The sequence below is a fragment of the Elephantulus edwardii genome, unplaced genomic scaffold, assembly GCF_000299155.1.
Source record: "Elephantulus edwardii isolate Elephantulus edwardi_28Jun2011 unplaced genomic scaffold, EleEdw1.0 scaffold00174, whole genome shotgun sequence".
Taxonomy (NCBI): Eukaryota; Metazoa; Chordata; class Mammalia; order Macroscelidea; family Macroscelididae; genus Elephantulus; species Elephantulus edwardii.
In genome coordinates this window covers 2021252-2046910 of record NW_006399924.1, presented here as the reverse complement: position 1 = coordinate 2046910, position 25659 = coordinate 2021252, and the positions used below count along the sequence as shown (strand labels likewise).

The following is a 25659-nucleotide window of genomic DNA, read 5'->3' as shown; positions in this document are numbered from 1 at the left end:
TTTCTTTTATTCTGTTGATTTAAGGCCCTCAGCAATTAAATTGAGTTCATAACACCAGGTTTCATAGCGATAGGCCATGCGGATTTGGGCTACGTTTGTCTTCCGGATATCATTACCAACAGGGCCTTCCTCAAGGTAATTGTCACCCAGAAACTTTGCTTTTTCCTATAAAAGAAAAAGGAAGGAGAGTGATTGCTATGTCATTTTACCTTGCTATAAAAAAATTAATTACATCCTCCACAAAAATCCCTTCCTTAAAACATTAGCCATGCAATAGAAAGAAATCAACCATTAAAAGCACTCATCAAAAATGAAAGAAAAGAAAGCATTCACCCAAGGCCTCAATGTGCATGGTCAGCTGAGAAGTCAAATATATTTTCTTTGTCTTGTCAAAACTCATGATGAGAGATACAGGAGAGGGAATTCTGGTAGCTTTGTCAGAAGAAAGTTGCATTACTAACCCAAAGACTGCATTATGCTGGTGATGGTAGTTCAAATCCAGTCAGCTCCAACTCAAAGGCAATGTATTTGACTTTTTTTGGTGGGTGGGGGGTGGGGGAGGTGTTTTTTAGATATAGAGGAAGACTTATTCCCTAATCTGTGTCAATAATAACTGCATATGCATTGTGGGTAAATTTTTCTACATGTATTTCCCTAACTAATTTTTCAGTAGTCAAGTTACTGAAGCCTATACTAAGAAAGAAGGAGCTCCTATCGTGGAATAAGTAAGCACTTAGCTGATAGTCACATGAGCACAGTTTGAACCCTGCAGTGGCCCCAAGGAAGAAAAAAGCAGATCCTTGGGGCCTCTTCTGCCATAAAGATTCCAGCCTAAGAAGGCCTACAGAGAGAGCCATTACATGAGGATACTATCAGTAGAAACTCAACTGGACAGCACACTTGCAGCATGCTCCAAAGGGTGACCAGTCAAGAACAATTCTACCTCATGAGACAATCCACACTGCAGGACACTGTTTCTTGCTACTTCACACATGTCACAGGTGCTCAACTTGAAGACTTGTGCTGCAATGGCGTATTCTTCCATCAGGGGCTCCTTGAGGTATTTATATCAATGAAGCAAAACAAGGAATGCATTAGTAAAAGAAATAGCATGCCTCTGGCACACTCACATACAAAATGTAATAGTATATCTTAATTTGACTTCAGAATGGAAACAACAGTGCAGCAAAATATATTCGTGTTGCTTACAATTCTATAAATATACCTTGGTAAAGTGAAATTGCATCGGATCATCAGTAGAGAGTGAGATCATTAGCCCTTTCTGGAGAAAATCTAAGAAAGGGTTTTTGGCATACTCTAGAAACAGGCTGTTGTTACTTAATGGTGACATGGCAATGGGAATCTGGGCTAAGAAAAACAAATACTGTAACACAGGACTCTGAAAAGAAAAAAAAATATATTTAAGGGTCGAAAAGAGACAAATACAAACTAAAGAAAATGACACCCATATTCTATTTTAAACTTAACTTTCTACAAAATTTGTCATCAATTCTTTAAATCATCTTGAACTTTAGTTGCCTTGGCAAGACAATCATGGGCAGAAGACTTCACCTTGAAATTTTTTTTCTCTACCAGAAGGTTCTGACACTCACTAGAGGCATTTCAAAACATGCCACAACAAGAATCTCGGCAAAGAAATCTGGCTTAACTGCCTCTGAGGTATCCTTCGTCAGAGTTCTGAAATGGAGGAGAGATCTGCATTAAGCAACTTGGGAAGTGATTTTAAGCAGGTCTCTGCACTCCTCATGGCCTCAGTAAAACAGACTCCACTAAATAGTCTCAGAACTCCTTTATTTCTCACTCTTCCTTGATTCTATTGTTGATAATGACTTATGACAGTACATTGAGAACAAAAATTATCCCTAAAGCTTGAATCTAATTCAATATTAAGGAAAGAGGCCCTGACTCACCTTTTTTAAATTCAGGCCATGAGAGATATTATCTGCCGTCATGAATGCAGTCATGAGATGGGTGAGAGCTCCAGCTTCCCCACAGTGAGGCCGGAACAGAAACGTATTCATGCCTCGTTCCCTAGGGAAATGGGAATTGCTATAGAAATCTCAGGTGGCTGACGGAGACTTGGCAAATAATTCTGAGCATAGAATAATCTTTTAAAGACATTTTTTAAAGAAAGATAAAAGAGGATGCCATTGGATGTGCTGTCGAGTAAGAACTCTGACACATAGTGGGTTTTCAGAGGCTGTAAATCACACAGGAGGAGATTGCCTCTCTTTCTCCTACGGAACCACTGGTGGATTCAGCTGCTTACCTTTGGGCTGGCAGAGCAACTCCTTACCATTAGGCCCCCAGAGCTCCAAAAGGGGATGATAGGACAGCTAAAGAATTCAGTGAAACCAGCCAAATCATAGTCTTAATTCATGTGATTATTCCTAAACAATAATCTGTTCTTTTTTCAAAGACAGAAGTGAAAAAAAAATTTTAAAAAAAGACAGAAGTGGATGGAGGTGTAAGGAGGGAAATATAGGCTTGATTAAATGAACAGAAATGTCTTTAGTCTCAACTAGAAATTTACCAATACCATCATTTTACCTACTTATAAGGGGAAAATAATTTATGAAACCTTGTTATAATATTCCTTCATTTATTCCTTACCCACATATATTTTAAAAGGATCAAATTTAGTTTTGTGTTAAATTGTACAGTAATTAGCATAAATCTGCAAACTTCTAAAGAAAAGGAATTATTAAATTTCCTGAAAGGTCAAAAGTGGTGATTCCTGTTCTTAAATACATCAAGGAGCTAAGGAAAAATTAAATAGATTTCTGACTTTGACCATTTGGAAGCATCATAGGAATGCAGCACAGGCCAATGGGTGAGGAAAGAGATGTGTCAAAGAGATTGCCCTTCTCACTCCAAGCCTCCTCTACTTACTTCCTCAGGCTGTTGAGCACCACGATGTTTGCGTACATGTAGTAAGTATAGTACGTGTAAGATGGATTCTTTTCCATTGTCCACTCCTGAGGCTTGGGGCTTTTGAAGGAGAACATGTGGCCACTGTGTTTGGACTCATCATCCACACTATCAAAGCCAGTGATCTGTCAGGAAAAGTGAGTCATGCACTGAGTTCAGTCCAATTGAAGGGTTCCAGTCTTCAAGTAAATGTTTAGCGCTGATCTGATGGCAATGGGGCCAAACATCTGAGATATGGACCAAGGATTAGACCTGGCCACGTAGGAGGGCTGGGTGATAAGCCGCAGGGGGTTTATGCTTACGTGTTTGAGGAAGACACTGAGGTCAGGGTGAGCCTGTGGGTTGATAGTGGCCTCAAATATTGGCACAAAAATATTCTCCAGCATCTTTCCAAAATGTGGAAGGAAATTCTTAGACCGGAACACATCACTAGTAGCAAGAATGAAGAAAATATTTATTGTTTTCAGTTGCTGTCTTGTCAGTTCCAACTCATGGCAACATATGCAGAGCAAAACCACTCAACAGGGTTTTCAAGACTACGCCCTTTCAGAAGCAAATCACCAAGCCTATCTTCTGAATTATTTGTAGTGAGGTCACACTGCTACTAGTACTTGAACATTTAACTATTTGTGTCATCTGAAGATTATTGAAAAAAACATAGATGATAAGAAAATTTGGGTGGCCTAGTGGGTAAGGAATTGGGCTGCCAACCCTAAGGCAAGTGGTTTGAATCTACCAGCAGCTCCAGAGGAGAATGGGTAATCTCATTCTCTGTGATAAAAGCTTCTGAAAACCCTCTGGACTGTCTGCTATGCTTTGGTTCTGACTCAACTGCTCATAACACAACATAGCAATATCCCCAATATAAGTGAATCAGAAGACCAAATGCCATGTACAAGCAAAGATTTAGCATTTTCATTTTAGGTTCACTCTGGCACATCATCTTCCTTATCCATCAAAAAGTATTTAATTTGAGTTGGGCAGAAATTATATACATTTCATGCTAGACTACGTATACTCACTATCATCAATAAACCCTCTTTCATAAGAAAATGACATCTTTATAGCTAAAGGTAACTATGTTATAAAAGTTTCAGTGATTTATATGTATGTGTGACTTACAAGATGATGAGCATGAAAGGGTTACCATGACCATGTCTGCTTTGTCATAACCAGAGATAATTTAACACATGGTTAGATTGTACTTCATGGCAGTCACTCTTCTAAGGCTAGAAATGTTAGCTGATGCAATCCTCAACATAATAAGTTAGGTACTAAATTACCTAGTTTTAGAGACCACTGATGGCTTAGTGTAAGAAGTTGCACTGCCAGCCCAAAGGAATGAGGTTCAAATAGACCAGCTGTTCTGTGACAGAAAGATAGGAATCTCCTCCTGTGCTATATATTGCCTCTGAAAACCCACTGGTGGGTCAGCTATTGGTTGGTTCTGACTTGATGGGACAGAACATTACCTCATTTTAGAAATGATGAAACTAAGGCACAGGGAGTTGATGGAATGTTCCAAGTTTGCAGAATTGATAAGCAGTGGAATCTGGATCAAGCACAGCCAGGCTGGCTCTAGAATCCCTAACCACCAGACCTATGGCCTCTGCCTCCCTGACAGTAGAGAGGAAGCACTACTGCAGGCAAAAGGGAGCTCTGGCCCAGTGGGAAGGACTTTCACTGGCCAACCAAACAAGTTCCACCAGCTGCTCCATGGAGAAAGTTGGGCAGTCTCCTCCTGTGTGATTTATGCCTCTGAAAACCCACTGGAGGCTCAGCTATGGGTCATTTCCAACAACCCCAGGCAAAATGTTACTCTTTCAGCTAAAGAGACAAGCTGAGATTCTCCTATGGCCATGGGCACACAGAACACAGAGACAAGTGGCCACAATTTATAAACTATTAAGTTAGATAGAACAGTAGTGATAGTGAACAAACAGAAAAGCCACCCCGAGGGCAATTAATGATTAGCCAGTGATGTGAAAGGAAACAGAGATCCTCCCCAGAATCATTCATGGAGAATTTAAACCCTTGTAGATGAGACAATCGGCAGACAGTAATCAAGGTTCAGATACAAGAAAGTTACAGATAAGCAGAGGAAACAATGAACTGGACAAGGAGAGGAAAAGAAAATGTAAAATGAACTATCTGAAGTTCTTACTCTAGCTTAGTTGGGTGTTTTGGGTTTTTTTTTTTTTTTTCCTTGGTTTGTTTTTATTCTTTCCCGGCATTTTTTTTATTTTTCTTAAATTGTTTTTTTTTTTTTTTTTTTTGGGGGGGGGACGCTTAGAAGGTACTTCATGGAAATAAAATTATCTTCCTAATTCCTGTTTACTAACAAAATAACAAAGATTATTTCTGCCTTCATGTGCTGTTCATCCCTTGCTCGTGGGTGTGCGCTTCATCAGGTGAGATGAGGACAGGCTTTAGGATTATCAGTGGACAGGTACATACTAGATCCTGGGGACCTGGATCATCCATGTCATGTTGGGACAGTAGATGCGGTTGCTGACGAACCAGGTGGAGAGCTTGGTCCACTCGTCAGGGCTGCGGCCATAGATTGACAGACGAGGCTCCGCATGCTGGTACTTGGCATCCACCAGGTCTGCACCAACCTCCTACCAAACCAGGAGAGGAGTCCAAGATCAGGAATCCCCACAAGTCCCTCAGGGATCTATCTATACCATTTAGGGCTGAGGGAGAGGAGATTGCTACTGAGAAGAATTTAAAAAAGATGAAAAGAATAGGGAGCACTGGTGGCCTAGTGGCAAGAAGCTGCACTGCAATTCCAGAGGTACATGGTTTGAATCTACCAGATGCTCTGCTGGAGAAGAAGGGACAATCTCCTCCTATACCAGTCAGGTCTGATTTGATGGTACACACACAAAATAATAAAATAAAAATTTTTAAAAAAGATGAAAAGAAGTAGGAAACAAGAATATCAAAGCTAGAGATGGCAGTGAGAGTTTAGGGGAATGTAATGGGAATAAAGACTAACAAAACATAATAGGGATTAAGGTGTGAGAAAGAAAAAAAAAGAAATTAAGGCTGATTAGGTAATCAGGGTGCCTGCAAAGGAAATTCAACTTTTCTAGTCCTCTCTACCTCCCAAAATAAACATCTCCCAACTCCACGTGTCATTCCTGCTTCTTAATACATGGTGTCAATGAAAGTGAGGGTAGATTCTAATCCTAACATTTTTCTGAATCTCCAGCTTTCAAAGTGTAAAAGAGTCCGGTTCCTAATTTCTTCCAGATCTTTAATTTAGAAATGCCATCAAGTCGGCTCCACCATAGTGACCCTATGTACAACAGAACAAAATCCTGCCTGGGCCTGGGCCTGCCCCCGAGTCACTGCTGTGTTTGCCTGTAGGCAGACACTGTCAGTCTGTCTCATTGAGGATCTTCCTCTATTTTTACAAGCATATCTTTCTCCAGGGACTGGTGCCTCCTGATAGCATTTGCCAATTATATGAAATGAAGTCTCACTACCCTTGCTGTTAAGGAGCATTCTGCTAAGACAGATATGTTTGTTCTTTTGGTAGTCCATGATACAGTCAATGTTATTCACCAACACCAAAATTAAAAAGAGGTCTTTTTAAATTACTATGGTGGAAGTTTTTGAAAAAAGTCTTGTATTTACTCTTGTTGTGGTTGGCCCTCCTAGGAATATCATACATGCTGCCTTCCTCTTCCTTCTTCTTCCCTCATTCTCTCCCCCACAACTGCAAGAACTAAGTCAGACACCACCTTCACCTTAAGACCTGGTTGGCTTCTCCTCACCTTGATGATAGTGGCAAAATATTCCCCATTAATGTAATTGTCTGTCTTCAGGTACAGGTCACGTAGCTCACTCGCTCCTACTGGATTATATTTGTCATTGAATTTATCAAAACGCTGGAAAGTCTGACGTCCCTGAATCAGAAAACAGGAACACAATGTATAATAACCAGAAAAGTCAGAAACAGAACCAGGGAATAGCTGGTCGCAGGGTAAAAGGGCTTGGCCTGCAAGAGTGGAATTCTGGACACTTGACAATGTTATCTAGTTATCTAGGTGTACTTCCAACATGGCTAAGAGGGCTCAGAGAAGGGAGGATAAAGGGACATGGGGGATAAAAAATCATCTTTTCAACCTACAGCATGAACATCCAAAGAATCAACAGTCAGGTCATAAGGATGCATTTTTAACTTGGCAAAGAGTTCCTTGAGGGTCAGCTTTTTCTCTTTGGTACTGTAGACCACTCTGTCAGCATCAATTTGGTAAGATTTCTTAATAAAACGCAGCAGATGTTTCTGGTTCATGCAGGCAGCCGCATGGATGTGGGTGTCCACCTGTGTGTGCATTCAGAGAAATAAAACAACAGCAGTCAGCCTTAGTTACGCTACTCTGTTAGATATGGTGTTGTTGTTGTGTACCGTTGAGTCAGAACTGACCCATAGCCGATCCTCCAGGGAATGTTCAGAGGCAGTAAATTGCACAGGAGAAGACTGCCCATCACTTCCCATGCAGCATCTGGTGGCTTTAAACCTTTGGATTGGCAGTGCAATTCCTTACCACTAATCCACCAGATCGTGTATACAATCCCACCGTGGTGGGAGAAAAGTCATACACGGCTGAGAACTGACAGGCTATAAAAGACTGCGGAACCTTCATGTGACTGAACAAGAATGCAGAAGTGGTCATAACCAGGTTAGGCTGGATGCAGAAGGATGGCTGCTTCTCCTGTATATACGAACCTCTACATTACATGTGAGCCACACGAAATTCTTGGGGACCATTCCTCACCTCTGAAACACAACTGGAGGTAGTGATGTTGCTTTCAACCCAGAAAAAAAGTTTGAGCCATGGCACAGTGATGACATTTATGAGGTAATATTGTCATAATGATATTTTTTTAAATTTAAAACTTTGACAGATTAAGTAATTTACCCAAGGTCGCATAGCCTCTTGGGCTAGGATTTCCCCCAAATCTCTGCTCATATATTTTCAATTGCCATCTCCTGCAATAATTCAGTCAGTGCACATTTTGAAAGTGTTTCGAATTGATTGTTTTTTTGCAATCATTAACTCATTTGGTGTTCACAATCTTCATGTTAGCTGGGTAAAACAGATATGTTTCCCAATTTTAAAAATGAGGAAACTGAAGCTAAAAACATTTAATCACTTTCCCAAGATCATACAGTCAGGAAAAGGGAGTGGAGAGACCAGAACCAAGAACTAGTAGGTCCTAGAATAGTAGTTTCTGAGATTTTGCTATTATTATTGACTATAATTATAAATTTTTATTCCAAGAATATGGTAGATCTTGCTATAAGGATAACATGAACATAATCTGTTTGCTTCTGCTGATCACTGAACCAGAAGAAATCTCAGATTAATCAGAAAAATCCATATTTTTGTCCTAATTGAGGCATAACTAATGCTTTTGCTTATGAAATCTTTACCTTCCTGCAGTTATAAAAATCTCTGTGGGGATTGTTCTTGAGCTCCTTTAACTCATCCATCTCATTGAGCATTTGATGGACAACAAACTTGGAGGACAGGAACTTCAGGCGGCGGTGGGTGTAAGTTTTACTACGAAAAAAGAAAATTACATGTACCATTATAACCAATATAAAATTTTTTTAAAAAGGAAAAAGAATATTGACATAATTTCCTAACATTCCAGACATTTCAGGAATCAACTACAATTTCAAAAGCATCAGGACCTTTGTAATCCATAGGTAATAAATAATAGGATGAATATTTTGGTTCAATTTGCAGTTAATCCTACTATAAGTATTGAACTCCAATGGTTTAGTCTTTCCATCAAAATCAGCCTTAATAAAGAGGGCAATATGAGAAGCCATTTTATTTATTTTTGTATTTTAATTCTTTTCCATTCACCTGGCAAAGTTTAAAAATCATATTGGCTTTTCATACAGTCATCCACAGGCATTTTGTTTTATAACATTAACTACCACTAGCTAAAGTAATTGAGCTTTGGTGGCCTAGTGGTCAGGAGCTGTGCTGCCAACCTGAAAGCACGTGGTTTGAATCCACCAGCTGCTGTGTGGGAGAGAGATAGGCAGCCTCCTCACATGCAGTTAACTGCCTCTGAAAGCCTACTGGAGGGTCATCTATAGGCTGATTCCTTCTCTACATTAATTTCCCTTAATAAAATAATTCCTAATTACAATGTTTAATCAATCCTTTAACTCATCCATCCCACTCATGGTGCCCCTCCGTTAATGTGAAGAAAATACCCAATGTTCTCCTTCAGACCAACTGATTAATTCAATCCACTGAACCTTTTGATTAGCAACCTAACAGGGCTCTGTCCTCAAGGTTAAGGGACTTGGTTTTACAGTCTCAGTTCAGCCACCTGTGTGACTTTGGGTAAATTAATTCATCAAAATATCAATGGAAAAAAAACTCCAAGGAATTTGAAAACTATCTACCTAGAGAGAAATTTTGAAGAGTAAACAAGTAATGTAGGGTTTTAAGTTAGTTTAGAAACACTTAATAAATATTTATTCTTACTATCAGGGAGCTCTGGTGGCTTAATGGTAAGGAGTTGGAATGCCAACCCAAAAGTAAGAAGTTCAGGTCCACCGATGACTTGACAAAAGAAAAATTACCAGTCTCCTCCTGTGATTTAGAGTAGGTGCTGGCTCAGCAACACATAACAATAATAATAACAACCTCAGTATAGAAGTAATAGTAATTTTTTTTTTAGTAATAGTAATTTTTATTGCTACTTCTTGTTGTTGTGTACTGTCGAGCCAGAACCGACCGACAGCGGGTTTTCAGAGGTCGTTTAATACCACAGGAGGAGATTGCCCATCCTTCTCCCACGGAGCAGCTGGTGGATTTGAACCTCATGCCTTTGAGATTGCAGCACAGCTTCTTGCCAGGTTTTACTAAATACTTACACAGGTCCTCGAGCAATTAGGGCAAGTAAAAAATTCATGTCATCTAAGAAGATGTCGAGATTTGGATAAGGAAGTGGCTTGGGCTCATCCTTGCTTGCTGCTGCCTCATTAGGATAGACATAAATGACACCATCCTTCATTTTGAGGTGATAACCCAGATTTTCAGGAAGGTCATCTGTTCGGAAGGGGTCTTCTCCCTTCTTCAGAGGAGGGGTAAAGACTTTTTCAATAAAACACAGAGTCATATGTCAGCACACAGAATGAATCACCACACAAAAATAACCAAAATATGAAATAATGTAAAATATCATTAGCTAATAGTTCATAATTATCCAAAGTTAAGTGAAATTTACATTGTTTTTTAAGATGACTAAAATAATTATATAATATTTTGCTTAGTGTTAGAACAATATTAAAGAAATACTGCTGACATATTTGATGTTACTTATAAACCATTTTCATTTATGAAAGTTGGTCATTGAAAACTGTTTAGACAATTTTGTTTTAATATAAAGAGAAATATAGAGAAATTCTTATTGTAAGAATCAGAATTCCTATTGTAATTATAACATTTCCCACTAAAAAGGCACACAGTTTTTGCTAAAGGAATTGAGAAAGTATTATGTGTGTTAAGTTTTCCATTTTTCTCAGAGCTAACAATTTCAACCTAAGGAAATCAAGAACAAACTCCACACTGTCAGAGACTTTAAACACTCAGCCTTTTACTTTCAACAGTGCAGTCATTCATGCCTCTAGCTGCTTTGTCCAAGGTATCAGAAAGCCTCTTGTTTACAACTGAAGACTTAAGCAATCAGAGTGAGAACAAGAACATATAGAGAAAAAGTCTACACATTTCCTGTTCCAAACTGGGAAATAAAGGGCGCAAAAGAAATGAAACAGAGTATGTTGCTGCACTGAATACTAATTTTTAATCCTTATATTTAAATATAGTAGATTAAGTATAATTTAGGAAAAGCAGAATCAAGAACATCCTGAATAGAAATATTAAAGAGGGTATGAGTTAGGAACCTGGAAACATGTTTAATGTTAGTTTAATAATAAAAGGAGTTACAGAGTGGGAGATGTAACACTGGGCATTGTTAATTAGGTGACAATTTGGAAGTTGGAAAACCTTAATTATTACCTCTACATTCCCACCCCCTCAAGAAGCTCTTGTGGCCTAATTGATAAATAGCTGTGCTTCCAACTCAAAGACACAGGGTTCTAATCTACCGGCTGCTCTGTAGGAAAAAGATGGGCAATCTCTCCTCATGTGATTTATTGTTGTTGTTGTTAAGTACCATTGAATCAGAAACAACTCACAACTGAGCCACCAGCAAGATGTCAGAGTCAGTATAATCACATAGGAGTAGATTGCTAATTTTTCTACCACAGAGCAGCTGGTGGATTTGAAACAAGTGCCTTCGGGTTGACAGTGCAGCTTCTCACCACTAAGTCACCAGAGCTCCCTTCAATGTAATTTACTGCCTCTTAAACCCCACTGGGGGATCAGCTATGGTCATTTGTGATTGGCAGTATACAACAACAACAACCCTCATATTGAGAAAATTGCAATTCTATGAGTTTAATCCTCAAGCCATTATAATACAATGGCACACAATTATTTATAGAAGGATATTTGGAAATACACTGTTAAAGCCAGCAACCTAAATAACTAAAAATAAAAATGGCTTCACTTATGATGCAGTTACACAATATGCAAAAGATAACAATAGATATCTGTGCTAGCATTAAAATGGAGCACTGGTAGCCTAATGGTAAGAAACTGTACTGCAATCCCAAACACGGTTTGATCCACCACTGGACACTCTCTTCCCAAGTTATTTACTGTTTCTGAAAATCCACTGGACAGTTATCTCTGAGTCAGTTCTAACTCAATGAAGAACAACAAGTATTAAAATACATTTCTTTAAAAGTAGGTGTTTAGATTTATATAGACAGAAAGTAAAAATTATGGTATGCCAATGAAGTATAAAGGAATCTCAAAGCAGGTGAAGTTTACATTTATCCAAAAGCTAAAGGAAAACAAGAAATAATAACACTTGATCTGCACCTGGAAGGATTTGGAAAAAGGAGGGAGGGAACAGCATTAAAAGGTAAAGAAGCAGCAGTAAATGTTGCAACATGCTGAGTGTGCATGCCCCAAAAATTAATTCATAAAGATGTAGTTAGGAAGGAGATGTTGAATGTTGTGCCAAAGGCTTTGGATTTTGTTTTCTTAGTAACAGGAAAGGTTTTTAAGAAAGGAATGTGCTCACAGCTGTGTTTTGTATAAGATAACTTGTGTCGAAGTGAAGGTGAACTGAATGGAGAGTGAGATTGCAATTGTAGATAGGGATCTTTATAGTGATCTGAAAACAGGAAATACAAGTCTAAATTAGAGGAATTGAGAGATGAAGACAAGAGGAGAGATTCTGAGAGATATGCACAGACTCAATCAAATCAGTAGACCTGTGGGGCTGGGAAGAGAATGAAGCTATCAATGGCTATGATTTTTTTTCCGACTGTACTATTTATAATATAGGAACAGGTTTTCAATTTAATGTTTAGTAGTTAAACGTAAGCCCCTATTTCCTACATCTAACAAGGATATTAATTACCTGGGTAGAAGTTCTCATGGGTGACAAAAGCCTCCCCATCAATGTTCCGCAAGTACTTGGAAGTGGTCTTAGGGAACCTCTGAAACGACTTCTGCATGTATTTCTCCCGTATGCACAATGCCCGGTACAGACCTTTGCAAACCACTTCAAAATCTTCAACTGTAACCTGCCAAGATTTCAGAGTATCAGAACTGATACCGTGGAAATTGAAGGGGTAGTTAAAGTTTGTCTTTGGCACCTCCCAAACTCTCCTGTTGCTGTCCAGGCCAAACCTCGCCCCACCCACCAGGCAAGCAGCGTCCTCCCCAAACCTCCGTGCTTACTAATTGACTTAGCTCTACGTCTCATGCTAGCAGCTGCCTGGGAAGGTTTTCTAGCTCTTTCATCTCTATTGAAACTTACCTGCCCTGCAAGTCATGTCCTGTAGTTTGTTTTTTTTACTAGATAGCAGTAGTTACCCAACAGATATGACTAACAGGAGTCATTCTAAAAATGTAAATATTTTCATTCTTCAAGATAACATATAGACAACATCTGCGAAGAAAGAAGTCCCTGCCATTCCCAAAACTGAAGCCAGAGCAAAGGCATTCAAGGCCAAGAAGGCAATCCTGAAGGGCATTCACAAGCCACATACACACAAAAAAGATCCACATGTCACCCACCTTCTGGCATCCTAACATGAGATTCTGAAGACAGCCTGAATACTACTGGAAAAGCACCCCAGGAGAAACAAACTTGACCACTTTGCCATCATCAAGTTTGACCACTGAGTCAGCCATGAAGAAGACAGAAGATAACATACTTGTGCTCATTGTGGATGTCAAGGCCAGCAAGCACCAAATCAAAGAAACTATAAAGAAGCTCTGTGATGTTGATGTGGCCAAGGTCCACATCTTGATTAGGCCTGATGGAGAGAAGGCCTATGTTTGCCTAGCTCCTGACTATGATGCTTTGGATGTTGCCAACAAAAATGGGATCCTCTAGACTATCGAACAATATCAATAATATCACACTGAAGAGTATAAATAAAACGACTTGAACAGTACATCAGCAGATAACTAACTAACTGCCAGATGTGCAGGCTGGATTTAGAAGAGGCCATGGCACTAGGGACATCCTAGCCAACATTAGATGGGTCTTGGCCAAAAAGCAGAGAATACCAGGGGAATGTCTATCTGTGTTTCATTTACTATGCAAAGTCATCTGACCGGGTGAATCACAAGAAATTGTGGCTAACTTTGAGTATAGAATCCCAGAACACTTAATTGTTCTCATGTGAAACCTATGCTTGGACCAGGAAGTAGTTATCAAAACAGAGCAGGGAAATACTATGGTTCAGGATCAGAAAAGGTGTGCATCAGTGATGCATCCTATTTCCATACCTTTTCAATCTATATGCAGAACAGATCATTCAGGAGGCTGGACTTTATGAGAAGAAATGTGGCAGCAGGATTAGAGGAAGACTCATCAACAACCTGTGTTATGCAGATGATACAACATTGCTGAAACTGAGGAGGATATGAGACGTTTGATGCACAAGGTCAAGGACTGTAGTCTTCAATATTAATTGAAGCTCAGCATCAAGAAAACAAAGTTTCTCACTACTGGGCCAATTGGCAGCTTCATGATAGACGGAGAAGAGATTGAGATTGTTAACAACTTCTGCTTGCTTGGTTCCACAATCAACACTATTGGCACCAGCAGTCAGGAAATCAAAAGATGAATTGCATTGGGAAAGTCTGCTGTCAGGGACCTCTCTAGAGTATCAAAGAGCAATGATGTCAGTCTGGAAAGTTAGGTGTGTCAGATATAGGCTGTGGTCTTTGCAATTACTTGCTATGTGTCACAAAGCTTGGACATAACTAAAGATGATAGAAGGAGAATAGATGCCTTTGAGTTGTAGTGCTGGAGAAGAGTGTTAAACATACCGTGGACTACAAGAAGAACAAACAGCTCTGTTCTGGAGAGGATGAAACCACGCTGCTCCCTGGAGGCAAGGATTTTAAAGCTCTGTCTCACATACTTTGGGCACATAGCCAAGAGGGACCAGTCCTTGGAGAAGGCTATCATGCTTGGAAGGGTGGAGGGACAGTGCAGGAGAGAAAGACTCAGAATGAAACGGATTAACTCAGTGACTGGGGAAATGGGATTAGGTCTGTTTCAGAAGATGAGGTTGGTTCAGGATAGGGCAGGGTTCAGAGCTATTGTACATAGGGTTACTATAAGTTGCAGGAAATTAGATGGCAACAATTACAACAAACTAGTCCAGCTGGCTAATTCTAAGTTATTCTACATTAAAGAAAGATAACGTATGGATATTTTAAATATAGACTTCTGAATACAATACCTATAGAAATACAATTTAACCCTAATTGTAAGAATTCAAGCCACTTTCCAGTGAGTGAGAGAAATGCTTCGGAATGAATAAGGTGTCGTGAATCCTTAAAATTCTGTGATGCATGTACTGCCAAATATTTGTTTCCGTAGCTACAAATACTAATAGATCGATTAGAAATTTCTGTGAGAAGTCACTTTGGATGACTTTGATGAATGTTTTATCAATGGCTAAAAGAATAGCAGTGGCTATCCAGCAGATATAATTAACAGAACTCATTCTAAAAAGGTAATTGTTTTTATCCTTCATGAGAACATATGGACATTTTAGGTATAGGCCTCTGAAGACAATACCTCAATACAAGCTGGGTTTAGAAAAACCCATTGTTGATGACATATGGTTCTTGACTGAAAGCAAAGAAGACAAGAAGGATGTCTATTTGTGTTTAATTGACTATGCAAAGGCATTTGGATCACAACAAATTGTGGCTAACATTGAGAAGAATGGGAATCCCAGAATACTTGATTGTGCTCATGTGAAAACAGTACCTAGACCAGGAAGTTGTCCAAATAGAGCAAGAGAACACTGCATGATTCAAAATAAGGAAAGGAGTAAGTCAGTGATGCATTCTTTCTATGTATCTTTTCAATCTATATGCTGAACAAATCGTTCAGGAGGCTGGACTTTATGAAGAAGAATGTGACATCAGGACAGAAGGAAGACTAATCAACAAGCTCAGTTATGCTAGTGACACAACCTTGCTCGCCAAAATGAGAAGGATTTAAATCATTTGATGCAGAAGGTCAAGGACTGTGGCCTTCTATATGAATTGCATCTCACACTCTGGCAATGGGGTCAGATGTGTCAGACAATGAGGTTGACTCAGGATAGGGCAAGGTTCAGAGCCATTATTCATAGGGAGGCTATGAATTGTAGTTGACTTAGCAGCACAAACAGCAACAACAAAAGTAGAATGACTGTGTTTTAAACCCTCCCAAACTGGCCTATTTACCTTGCCCCTACACCAGACCATGATCTGCGTCAGGTGTGCCCTAGTGGTTCTAACTTGAAATCATTGAATTCTCATTTATTTTCCTCTCTATGATTAACATAGTTTGTTTCCAATAGTACAAGTTTCAGATATTAAACCTAATCAACTTTACTATTTCTAAAGACCCTCAGGCCTTAGTGAAAAGAGTCTGACCCACAATGGGGAGCCAGTGGCACAAGCTGGGTGTATACTTGTGAGGGTATGTTTGCACCATGGCCACCAAATTGGCCAGCATTCCATCATCAACTCATGGACAAGACCTGGGTTTTTCCGCATTTGTTTCCTCAGCATTTAGCACATAATGCCTACCACAGAGTTATCATGATTACTTACACAGAATCCCAGATGGTTTATCAGGGATTAATAACCTTGAGAAATTAGTCATCCTGTTGTGTTGTTATGTGCCATCAAGTTGCTTGTGACTCATAGCAACCCTAAGTATGAACCCTGAATCCTGCCAGCTCTATCCTGATCCAATTTCATTGTTTTCAACAAACCTATCTCCGTTACCCCAGTCACTGAGTCAATCCATCTCATCCAGGGTTTTCCCCTCATGCACTGTCCCTACAGATCTTTCCAAGCATGATGTCTCTCTCAAAGGATTGGTCTTTCCTGGCAACATGCCCAAAGTATGTGAGAGGGAGCCTGAAAACCCTTGCCTTCAAGGAGCAGCCCAGTTTACTGAGCATTTTAAAATGAGGAAAAGTATATACATCAGGGTTATAATCTTTCTCTAGACCTATTCAATATGTATGCTGAGCAAATAATCTCAGAAGCTGAATTATATGAAAAAGAATGTGAACTCAGGATTGAAGGAAGACTCATCAACAGCCTATATTATGTGTATGATACAAACTTGCTTGTAGAAGACTTGAAGCACTTACTGAAAAAGATCAAAGACTGCAGTCTTTACTATATATTAATTTTCAACATGAAACATCCTCACAACTGGACCAAATAAGCAACATCATGATCGAGAAAAGATTGAATAGTTACTTGTATCACTTTATAATCAACATCCATGGTAACAGCAATAAAAAAATCCAAAGACCATTGCTTTGGGGAAATGCACTATTAAAGACTTCTTTAAAGTGTTTAATTGTCAAGATGTCAGTTTAAAGTCTAAGGTGAACCTGACCCAAATTATAATATTTTCAATTACTTTATATGTGTGCAGATGTTGCCAACGAATAAGGAAGATGGAAGATTGGTGCCTTTGAATTATGGTGCTGGTGAAGAATATCCCAGATACAATGAACTGCCAAAAGAACAAAACAATCTTTCTTGAAGGAAGTGCAACCAGGATGCTCCTTAAAGGCCAGAATGGTGCAATTTCTCTCACACACTTTGAGTATGTTGTCAAGAAGTACCTGTTCTTGGAAAACGAAAGAATCAGCACGAGAGAAGCCCCTCAATGAGATGGATTGACACAGTTACGACAGCAATGGACTTTTCCGAGATTGTGAGGATGGCTTGACAGAGATTGTGTCACAGGGACGTCAACAAATGAGTGTCACAGAGATTGTGAGGATGGCACAGGATAGGGCAAGGGTTCTTCTCTCTGTTCCTAGGGTCAGTATGAGTGAAGGTCAACTTGATGGCACCTAAAAATAGCAATCCATTCTACCTTTTTTTTTCAATTTACACACAGACTAAATGCAAGTGGAGTGTTGCACAGCCACATTTAACCAACAGGTGTAGCAATGTACTTGGTTTTTCAAAGTCACTGGGCCCCAGCTCTCCAGTGAAGACTCCTGGACTCCATTCGGCATTCCTTGTCCTTTCCGTCTTTTTCCTTCTACTCATGGTTTCGTGTCTACCAAACATATAGATAACAAGTTTCGTCTCTAATTTTTGAACCCTGGAGTTATCACCAGTTTCCAAATTTTGTTTCCCATGTCCATACCAACAATTAAACACTTCCTTTCAGCTATTTAGCATAAAAATATCCCTGCCATTTGCAAAGCACCCATATTATGACCAAGAAACAGAATAAACAAGAATGGTGTGCCTTTCCTTGCTCTGGCACTTTGAAGTAGCTTAGGATTGCTCCTAAATGGGTCAGTTATATGAGAAGGGGGCCAGGGACTAGTCATTAAAACTATATTTGGAGCTCTGATTGATGGCTAAACAGCATTTCACCAATATGGTGCTGATTCTGCATGTCCATGTGGCAGAGATTTATGGATTGGCCAACTGTTATGGATAGGACAAGCAGGTCAAATTGTTGATGACATGAGTTGAGTTACTAGCCTTGTGACATGTTAGAATCTATTCCAAGAAATAATCTACTGTGTCAGCTCCTGCAATAAAATTGGAAAAAACAATAGCCTCATTAGAGTATTCTAACCTCTCTCAATTTCCTTTCCCCCCCCCCTCTGGGATCACCTCTCTTCTTTATTCTTCTCCCTTTTTTAATACTAATCTCTTTTCTTTGATCAGTTCATGCTCTCTGTAGTCTTTCTCTTTATTCTCAATCTATCTGGGGTCTATCATAACCACTGAGCAACCCCTCAAGGCCTCCCCAAGGCTTCTGTTCCTGCCCTGTGATGGCAGCAACGAGTCTACACAACCTGCCTCTCTCTTAAGACCTTTTCCAAAATGTGTTTGCTGCATTCTGTAATGCAGATATGGTTTTATTGACAAGCAAATGAGACTAAGGAGAAATTGTGTTGGATGCTAAAAGCAATATAGACATATGAGAGAGAGTATATTAGTATTGAAGTGCAGTAATAATGTAAAGCAAAAGACAAGCAAAGCATTGCCTTCTCCACAGGAAGCAGATGAAGGGACGAAGTCTAGGCTAGTCAAGCTGAGCAGCTTCCCCACAGCCGGGGGACAAGGTGCAACTCACCCCAGAGGCATAATCACCGGTGATCTGCACTCTCTGGAAATCTGGCACAGTCTGGTAGGTTGGAGATGAAGAAATGAATTCCTCAATCTGAGACAGCTTGGTGGAAGATGCTTCACTTTGTGGAATAGCTAAATTTACTGTCTTCCGACCAAAGAAACGCTTTTTCCTGTGTTGGAAATTGAAAAATAAATGCATTTTCTTTTCATCAGAAGTTCCATCATGACAGATTGGTATTTCACAGTAGAATTTTATTTATCCTTAGGAAAGTAAGTGAAAATGAAAACGTGAACTGGATATCAGACATGAGATCCCATTATAATGGGAAAAGACATCACTGTAGGTCTTAGAGAATCTACTGGAAGACCTTTAGTGTAACATCATGCCTCACAGTCAGTCTACTCCTAGCAGAAAAGACAGCGACCCAGGCTACCCTCTGTGCCATTTTGTGAATAGTCCTTCAACTTGCCCTTGTCCCATCTGAAAAAAAAAAGAATGGTGCAATAATACTTACCTTATAGTATTCTTATAAGATTTAACAAATATAAATGCCTAGAAAATTGTCTAGATTTTATAGTGTTTAATCAATATTATTTCCTCACGTCATACGCGAGAAGGATGGGCAGTCTCCTGAAACCCGCTGGAGGGTCAGCTAGGGCTCAGTTCCAGCAACAACAAACTGTACTATTTCCTTACATCAACAAGTATTTACTGCTTGTACTTTGACCACATCCCTAGGCTAGGTCTCAAGAGAATACCAAAGATGAAAATTCTTCTTTCCTTAAAAGCATAAAATCAAAAGGGTGACAGTAGGGAGCTCCCTACTTTTCCACCTGAGGCTGTGGAAGGAGTTGCAAGTCAGTGGTCAGCACAGATCTGAGGACTGAAATATGGCAGATAAAGACAAATAATTAGCAGTCCAAGTAAGGAGAAACACATAGACTTTGTAGAGTGGCCTAGAGAGACTTCATGGAACAGGCAATAAGGATGCCTGAGGATAGCAATGGAGAGCTGTATCCCGGGGACCAGGAGGAGGTCCGACTGCCTGGCTGGGAGGATTCATGTCAGGGAGCCCAGCAGTGAAGATGCTTAGGGAAGGAGTGTGAAGAGTCCTGGTACATGTAATCACTGTGTGTAAAGTGGGAGTTCTCACAGCAGTCAGAAGCCCACTTTGCAACAATTGTATAGGTAGCTTAAACCTTTTACTCTGGAGGATAGAAAGACTGACGAAATGAAACCTTGGATGGGGCTAGAAACTCCGCTGTTCTTAGTACCTCTCCCTAGCATACACCCTGTGGAAGAAGAAGCATTTACAACCCTTGCTTAGTTATTCCACTGAGTTGAGTCATCTTTCAGATGGACTGAACCCCACATATCATCCTGCTGGTTCCCCCTCCTTGTATCCATTGTAGTAAGCATTCCCCTTATACACCATCACTTACCTCTTGCCTTCTATGGAGACAGACTGAGTTTCCATGTGGAAAATGTGTTCTCGCATTTCATGGTGAGATATTGGGCAGATCTCATCCACATCAAAGGGGGAAATCTCATGACGGCCTCCCTCATCTTTGACTTCAGAGGCAAACACTTTTTCAGCAAAGCTACGCATTGCATCATCAATTTCTAAAGGAAGTTTTTGCATATTAGTGTTCAAACTGTTTCCAAAAAGTCATCTGAGAGTTGTTGCTTTGTGTAAGGTGCAGGGCTTGGCACTGCACTCGATGTGTGGCACCCCTTCCCCACATTGCGGTCCCAGACTTATGACAGAGCTCAATGCCTGCTTTTCCTGTAGCGGGTTTTTGTATGAGTAGCTAGGAAATCTCCTCTCAAAACCCCACATCAGATTCTCACAGCGCATTCAGAATAGTCCCAAAGATGGTCTTTAAGATGGGATTAGGCTCTTGCAGGACAAACACTTAATGAAAGGCCACCTATTTCTTGGAGGGCTATTTGATTTGATGGTAATCATGCAGCCCAGTTTTTCTCATTTTACTGATGAGGTTTCCTGGTAGCTTTTGAAGATATGGACAGGGCTACATTGGTCCTTAGGGTTTTTATTTCTAGAGAAAACTAATGATCTAAGTAGTTCAGAGAATTAAATATCACTCTTTCATGGGACAACTGTTGAGTTTTCTCACATAGCACATCCTTTTTTTTTTTCAATCCTGACAACTGTGTGATATGTTGGTGTGTAGGGGGCAGGAAGTTACTAACATTTACTATCTAGTTTTGGGACCTCTCCCTTTTGTGGACATGTGGCCTTCCCTAGAATGACTCTTGGAAAGTCAATTTTGCTTTCACATGCCTTCATTGTCCCATTAGTAAAAAGATGGGTAACACTTAGATGAAAAACGAATAACCCAAGCTCCTCAGGATCTAAAAGGACCAGTTTCATCATACAGAGTGATGATGGACATCAAGTCTCTGCCTTTAAGTTCTACCTTGTTGTTTAGATACCTAGTGGTTTCCAGTGGAATAATCGTTCTGAAAATCCCTGGCTAGTATTTCCAGAAAACAGCAGGTAGTTAAAATGAGAATGGCATACAGCTGGTTATTTGGAGCAACAGTAAATTACAATTTCCCACAGGATGACAGCAAACTGTGTGCAGGGAAAGATCCCTCTGCCTCGTAATGTAGGCCTCAGAAAAGCCACATTTCCAGTTCTAGATAAGCAGATGTGATGTTCAAATCTTTGCTCTGCACATTCCCCCTCCTTTACCCTGCTCTACCTCCATTTCCTTACCTGTAAAGTGGGAATTCTAGTACCTATCCCAGTGTCACTCAAAATTGCTGTGACTTCAAATGAGATAAAAATGGAAATGCTTTGAGAGAAAGAAAGTACCTGATTTAAATTTAATTTTATAATTTGAAAGCAATTGTTCAAAGAGGCCTTTTGTATTTAAGTTTAGCTGTGGGCTATTAAGGAAATGATAAATTATATGGCTTTGCACAGGCTGAAGCCTCTATTGGAAACAATAGTCTTTTGAGTCATAACGTCACCATCACTAACAGGACAGGCAGTTTTAAAAGCTCCCTTCCACAGCACACTTGACAGAAAAATCACACTATATTGGCTGAACTCCATGCATCTGTTTACCTCATTAAATACAAGCACTTCTTGAAACTGAAAAGCATCTTTGGATGTTGTGAGTAGTTATTTGGCAAGTGTTATGATCCACCAAGGAACAAATGGCACACAAATTAGATACCCTCAATGGCTTAAAAATATCCCCCACCACCCAAGGCCAAAAGGTTCCCAGATCTTCCCCTGTGATGCTCATTCTTCCCTGAACATGACAAGCAAGCACATGCAGCTTGATGAGTGAGTGGCAAGCAGAAGCTAGACAAGGCCTCAGGCCCCATGAAAGGCAGATGGAAACAGGCTGGTGGTTATAATGATGATGAGGAGGATGAGGATGAGGATGATGCAGCTGAACTTGTTATGCTGAGTTTGTGGCAACGCTTCTGAAGGTCTCTGGAAGGATTGTGTGGAAATGGATGCCGGGAAACTAAATTCTGTTTGCTTTAGATCTGGCTTTTCCAGAACAAGTGCTCATTATCTGGGTCTGCCTGCATTCATTTGTCCATATTTTTTAATGTTATTGTTTTTACTGGGGCTATATCTACTGAAAACACTATAAATAGTGGAAAAGTAGAAACTATACTCTCAAAGAATTGTTTACATGATAACCAAAAATTATGTAGTTGGTATTTCCTGTCACTAACCAGTTATTTTGGCTTTATGTAGACACAGCTGAAATTTGACTCCAAATTTGAGATCTCTGCCTTTCAAAAAATAATTCAGGGAGTAGAAGTGGTACTGGAAAGGAAAGAGAAAGTTTGATATTTCATAAAAATGAGCATATGCAATTCGCTGACAATCTGAATCCATGAAAGAAAAATAACTTCTTGGGTGTGTATAGATTATTGCTGAGTTCTTTTCTGAGCATGCTATGTGTGGAAATAATGGAGAATCCAAACGGGAAAGTGGTGAGGCTAGGATATCGCCATGTGGGTAGAGAGTAGCCAAGAGACTAGAAACAAGGAGTAGAATGATGAAGTGAAAACCTGGAGTGGAAATCAGAAAAGGTGTCTGTGCCAGCTGGAAGGCCTTGGACTAGAAACCTCTTCATCATCATAAGAAGAGAATGTTAATAATAATAACTCCAACTCGAGAAAGCTGTTATAAAGTTAAATAGGAAAACATTTAAAAGCTACACAGGACTATCCAAAAGTTGGGAGTTACTATTATTAACAAAGGAAGTGCAGAACTTTTGAGAAAAGGAATATCATGCTTGCTTCTTGACCCAAGAATTCCCAAAAAAACATGCTTGTTTCCCAGCAGTTCTTCCTCACAGTGTGGAAATCCAAGGCTGTAGGCCCTTAATATACCACATTCCATCTCACAGACAGAGGAACGCAGAGGCAGACCTATATTAGTCAGCTGAAGGACAAGGCTGATCTGAGATAAAAGGGAATATTCATCTAAAGTTACAATTTTATTTCCAAAGTGGCTGTTTTATCTTGTCACAAAGAGTCACATTTTTGTAATTTAGTGTCTGAAATAGTTCAATTTATCCAATAAGTGCCCCACAAAGTTTTCTTTAGACCCTAGATCCTTTTGGAGTCCGAAAGTGTTCTAAGTTCACTTGCTAGACGATAGAATATCTGATCATTTCTAATCCTTGTTAACTTTCAGTAGGTAGTATTTAATAAACACTGCTGAAAAACAATCATGCTTCTGAATTAGGGAATAGCATCGATTTTTAAATTGAGAGTTTGGTAAGTTACAGGGGGAAAAGTCCCATTACTCACGTTTTTCTTCAGCTGTATAAAACAAAATAAAATAAAATAACAACTTTCAGAAATTGTAGTGGTTATTAATCAGTGTTTGGAATGAAAACATGTAGACTAGTATAGGAAAGAGGTGGAGTGGATGCATTATAACATCATCATTCCTCCAGTTTTTCCATAATCTGCCATCATCAAAAAACCCTGGGAATATACTCAGGCATATATCTTCATGTACAATAGAGCTCTTCAAATTTATGCTTATAATTTTAAAAAGGTATTATTTGTAAAGTATATTTTAAAACCAAAAGATACCTAATGGATGGGAATCTACTTCCTAAACAACATGCCTCTGGGAACTCTAGAAATTTTGATAAATGTCGATAGTTGTAGAGGGGCTTCAGGCCTTTTGTTCATAGGGTCGCTATGAGTCATGCTTGACTTGAAGGTAATCAACAACAACAACAGCAGGTAAACTATCTGAGCTCATTAGGAAATCCATTTAGTAATACCTAAACCCTGTGGATATATATCTAATTTAAAATAGAAACAGTTTTAGTTGCAATGACTATTGTCAAAGTATGTTTATACTTACAGAAAGCCTGTAAAAAAAATCTGAAAGATAAGAAGATTAGAATATTATGCAATCATTTAAAATGATGTTCATGAAGAGTTTCGGATATCATGGTAAAATGATTAGGGTAAGTAAGCAATGAGGAGTAAGTAGGATATAAATTACATATCAAAACCATGTTTAAACACTCTTTACTTTTGCATAGAGAATAGACTCAAAGGAAAAACACCAAATACTGTGAATGTGTAACCTTGGAGTATGGGACTATAATGATTTTGTGGTTACTAGTAATTTTTTAAATTGCATGTATTTTCCACATGAATGTTTATTATTTTTTATGCCACTTTTTATTCCATGTAAACTATATATTTATTTTATATGAAAAATGTTTATAACTTACAACATTTTTATGACTTTGTATACAAACCTGCATTGAGAACTACCAGAATGTACAACTTATTTACTATTTTCATCTAATCCACTGTTTATGGTCCTGCTCAGAATTGTGGCAGTTCAAATTTTGTTTAAATTAATAGAAACCCATTGCCATTAAGTCAATTCCAACATATAGGGACCCTGTCAGACAGAGTACAACAGTTACAAGGGTAACCAAACCTACAAATCTTCATGAAAGCAGACAGCCTCATCTTTCACCCACAGGGCAATTGTTGATTTGAACTGCCAACCTTTTGGTTAGCAGTTGAATGCTCTAACCATTGAGCCACAGTGTGAGATATTAATTAATATCTGCCCTACCTAGTGGCAAGAAGCTGTACTGCAATCCCAAAGGTACGTGGTTCAAGGCCACTGGCTGCTGTGTGGGAGAAGGATGAGCAATCTCCTCCCGTGCTATTAACTGCCTCTGAAAACCCACTTGGAGGGTCAGCTATGGGTCAGTTCTGACTCTGGCACACAACAACAACAACTACTACTACTCTATTAAAGTAGATGTTGATTAATGTCCCACATTACTTCTAAGGATATTCTCCTTCCCCAAAGTAAAAAGAAAACAAAAAAAACTTCAGAAGTGTCTTGTCTCTGAATTGTATTATTAAAGCTATTATGAATCATAAATACTCTCTAAGAGCTTAGATGATAGTTAAAGAAGGGGCTGCATATGAAACAACTGAGCTTTCCAAGCACGTTTGCACACCTACCTGGAAGTTTGAACAGAGGCATTGTTGCTGGGTTCCTTGGTTCTAGGAGAGAAGGTGATGCAGGTGAGCTGACTGACTGACAACTGCAAAATACCCTGATAGTCATTTTGTTTTTTTGCTTTGCCCCTGAAATGTAATCCTTCCCTGCTAAAAGAGGAGGGATGAGCTTTGGGTCTATTTATAGCTTTAGGCAATTGACAGTGACAAACAGGTGAAGCTATCTGTGATCCCTGCTCTGAAATTTTAGAAAAGAGATCTGTGGTGGGCCAGGCTTTGTGCTCATTTCTCTCTGAATCTTCCTACAGATTGGATTCTCTTCAAGTGTACTTTTCTTATATAATATAACCATTCTGGGTGAAATATGATGGTGTTTATCTAACCTTCTGAAAAAGTAAAAATGCTCTCTAT

The 25659-nt window shown here is 39.3% G+C and overlaps 1 protein-coding gene across 1 annotated transcript; it reads right to left on the bottom strand.

The window, feature by feature from the left end:
• Positions 1-25297, bottom strand: AMPD1 (adenosine monophosphate deaminase 1). Its single transcript, XM_006895686.1, has 16 exons — positions 25252-25297; positions 23545-23556; positions 20172-20352; positions 18733-18898; positions 12493-12658; positions 9872-10091; positions 8402-8531; positions 7094-7288; positions 6738-6869; positions 5410-5573; positions 3255-3381; positions 2914-3077; positions 1932-2052; positions 1226-1399; positions 944-1054; positions 1-165 (listed from the first exon to the last, which is right to left on the bottom strand). The coding sequence occupies exons 1-16, from the start codon at positions 25271-25273 to the stop codon at positions 7-9; spliced, it is 2244 nt and encodes a 747-aa protein (XP_006895748.1). The 5' UTR covers positions 25274-25297; the 3' UTR covers positions 1-6.
• Between the last annotated feature and the right edge of the window lie 362 nt (positions 25298-25659).